Here is a 3,781-nt window from a genome sequence, read left to right as displayed (position 1 = left end):
AAAATGAAAAAAAATATTATAAAATTTATAAAAGTAATAAAAATATAAAATAATTTTCTAATAAGATTATTATTAAAAAATTAAACTTTAAATAAATTAAAAAATTAGTATCAAAATCAAATTAACGATATTAAAAATATAGTAATATTTTTTAATAAAGATAACGTTTTTAATCTATATTATATGTCAAAAATTTAATACATGATAATCTCTTTAATAGATAAAAAATGTCTTTATCGTCTGAATTTTTACCATTTAAAATTAAAAATATTTTATAAGGTTGGATAAAGTTTATAAATTTAAAAAAAAATTCTACTATTGGATTCTTAACTAATAACCTTTAATTAATTTGATATAAGGACTACTTAAGAGAACTTTTTATAAAAACTGTCTTTTCTTGATTATTACTTGTTCCTCTTCCTTTTTCAACTTCTTTTAATATTCTTTTTCCCTTTTCTATTCTTCGTCTATACATGTGAATTACAACAATATAGTATACAAACATACATATGAAACAACCAAGTAATAACTTTAAACTTAAATATATATTACTCATAATGTATTTTTATTTTATACTTGTAAAATATTATGAAATTTAGTTAATGAAATATATTTCTATGCTTATTTATTTTATTCAAATACGTATTGATGCCTTTTTTTATTTAGGCAATTCTTTTTGTTTATTTATACTAAACATATTTGTCATGAAGTGATTTCTCTTATTTTTAGATATATGTGGTAACTTTCTGCAAAATAGGAAATTTCATAACAATTATAGAGAATATAATGCACGGTATAGTGTCACCTTTGGGTATTCCGTTGCAAAAACCTAGGTATTCTTGGTACTGCTTGTCATTTCGGTCCAACATGGGGTCAACCACGTCTTCGGGTCGAAGCGGAGTGCAACCGGGGATCTGGAATGGTTCTTTCTGGTCAACATATTGACCCTGAACTTGTTTGTCAAGAGTTGGAGCGTATATCAACAAGGAAAGGAACCAAGCATGGGAAGCCACGAACACGTACTTACGCATCTTCAATTCTTCTGCAACACCAAGAGCCTCCGTCCCAAATATGTCTACGATGAGTGCCGAAGGTCGCACCGTGGCCGTGCCTGCCAGGTTGGAAAGAGCGTCACGGATGGCAGGGACGCCTTCACGCATCATGACACAGAGGCGGGTGACGATGGCGGCGTCGGGGTCGATGACAGAGGATATGTCCGGCGGGGGGATTTCTACGATGTCGATGAAACCGCCGGACGTGGCAGTCTTGAGGACGAGTTTTTCAGCATGTGAGGTATGCGAAGTGAAGGCGATGATGGTGATTTTGAGGTTGTGATGGAAGACGAATCGTTTTCCCAGTTCGATGACTGGTATGAGATGGCCAAGCCCTGGACTTGAAAGTAACACCATGTGCTGCTGATTCTCCATGGCTGTGTCTGAGAGAGATAACTTGAAGAAGAAGAGGGGGTTGGTTGCTTGGTTAATTTGGATAAATCTCTACAAAAATGCTCCCTCCAAACGCTGTATAAATAGGCAAGAAAAACTTTAAGTAGCTGCACTTTTATTAAAATAAATAATTTTATATTATTAAAAATATTAATAATAACTAATTAATTATTACAAATTATAAAATTAATTCCTCCTCCCATTTTTCAATAGCCAATGCCAAGCAGTAGGGGTGTACATGTAGACCGGACCACACTGCCTTTGGCTTAATTTAAATCTGACCTAAAATATAGATCGGATCTAATTTTTAGACCCTAATCCATCTTAAATCCGATGAAACCTACACATCTTTGGACCGGGTGAAAATCAGATAAAAATCAAGTGAAAATCGGATCTTTGCCATGTAAAAATCAGCTAATCTTCAACCATTATTTCACAATTCACATAGTAAAATTCACTTAAAAAATATAACAAGAACCAATCATTCTTTAAAATTAAAACATAACTATAATCAATAATAATATTGTCTAATAACACTAAATATTTAAATCAATACAAATAACACAATATTATGTATTAGTCTAAAATTTTATGCATTTTAAACATAAAACATTAACTTATAATCTTATAATGACTAATAACACAAAATATTTAAATTTCATATAAGAATAGCCATTATTCATCACTAATAACAAAATATTAATTGTGTATAATGACCGGGTCACCAGGCCAAATTTGAGTGATCCGAATTATGACCCAGACCCGACTCGAAATAATGACCGGATGAATTTTTGAGACCCTTACTCAATTTTAGACCCGATAAAATCACACTAAATTAACCTCTAAAATATTCGAAATCAAACCAAATTTTTAAACCGAACTAAACTATGTACACCCCTACCAAACAGGTCTATCTAAATATCTTAAAGCATGTGCGGATGCGGATGGATTAAGAAGCGGGGTGTACACATCGAGGTTAATTACGAGGTATACGTATAAATAAAAATAGATATTCAAGTATAATTAATGGGTCCATCTACTGTAAAGATGCATTTCTGTACAGATTTATAGATTTTTGATTTAAAAGCGTATCACTAAAAGTGTTGCTTAAAGAAAAAGTGTTATCCTTAATTGTTAACTTGGCTCTGATACCAATTTTTTTCGTCGACTTTTTCGAAATTTCTATTAACTCTTCATATTTTATTTTGAATAAGTTTATAATTTGTATAGATTCAATTGGTGGTGCTTTATTTAAAGGATTTTGATAAAAATAATTTGCAAATTCATAATCTAAAGTATTGACCATTTCTACTATTTCTCTTGCATTTATTACTAGTCCTTTATAATTTTGATTTATAACTTTTCAATCTTGTTTTAGTTTATAATATTTTTTTTGCATGGATTATTGTATATAAAATCTTTTATCTGTTTGTCTTTTTCTTTAATATAATTTCTCAAATCCTTAATAACTTCTTTTATTTCTACACTTTCTCTTGTTTCTAAATATCTGTTTAATTTTTTAATTTCATTCTCCATTTTTTCTTTCAACAGCTTTAATTCTTTTAAGTCATAATATAATTTTCCAGTCATTTATAAATTTTTTAAGTTTAATTCCAACTTGTTTATATTTATTTTTATTTCTATCCTTTTTATTATAAGATCATCAATTTCAATCTGAAGATTATTTAATTCCCTTTTATACTTCTTTATTTTACTTTTTAATTTTCTCGTCCTATTTCTTTTTATTTTATTTTCTAGTTTTTCAATCTTTTTATGCTTCATTATTTATTTTAAAATTCCTGCAAACTCTATCATTGATTCATCAGTATTTTCTAGAGATTCTATTAATTTCTTTAGCTCTTCAACTTCTCTTTTCAACTTGTCATAGATTATTTTTAGGGCTTCAAATGCTCTTTGATTTATTTCAGAATAATTCAGACAATTTTCTCTTTCAAAGAGCTCTTGTTTCTTGTCTTGATAAGTTACATATATTTCTTCTTTATTTATTATCATAATTTAGTATTTAGGGTTTCATTTAATTTTTCGACCTTTTTTGTTAGTTCTTTTATTTCAGAATTTTCATCTTTAATTTTTAACTTGGATAAACTTAAAGGGCTATTAATTTTAGATTCTCTTATTTGAAAATTCGATGAAACTAATTTTCCTGATAGTTCTTTTAATAATAAAACTGGGTTTTCAATAGCTTTATATTTTGGTATTTCTGTTTTTACAATTTTCTGAAATAATTCATCAACATAAATTCTTTCTTTGTTTTTAAATATTATACTATGATGGCTGTTTGTTAAAGCATAATTTATTGCATATGTAATTGAAAA

The 3,781-nt window shown here is 28.4% G+C and overlaps 1 protein-coding gene across 2 annotated transcripts in view; it reads right to left on the bottom strand.

Moving 5' to 3' along the window:
* LOC107487881 (anthocyanidin 3-O-glucosyltransferase 5-like) overlaps window positions 1–1,484 on the bottom strand; it is a 2,734-nt gene extending 1,250 nt beyond the window's left edge. For both annotated transcript variants that reach the window (XM_052262361.1, XM_016108573.3), the window contains exon 1: window positions 806–1,484. In XM_052262361.1, coding sequence (XP_052118321.1) covers window positions 806–1,427 — 622 coding nt within the window. In that variant the 5' untranslated portion in view covers window positions 1,428–1,484. The remainder of the gene's footprint in view (window positions 1–805) is intronic.
* Window positions 1,485–3,781: the final 2,297 nt, after the last annotated feature.

This window comes from Arachis duranensis, chromosome 5, assembly GCF_000817695.3.
Source record: "Arachis duranensis cultivar V14167 chromosome 5, aradu.V14167.gnm2.J7QH, whole genome shotgun sequence".
Taxonomy (NCBI): Eukaryota; Viridiplantae; Streptophyta; class Magnoliopsida; order Fabales; family Fabaceae; genus Arachis; species Arachis duranensis.
This window is presented reverse-complemented; position numbering and strand designations above follow the sequence as displayed.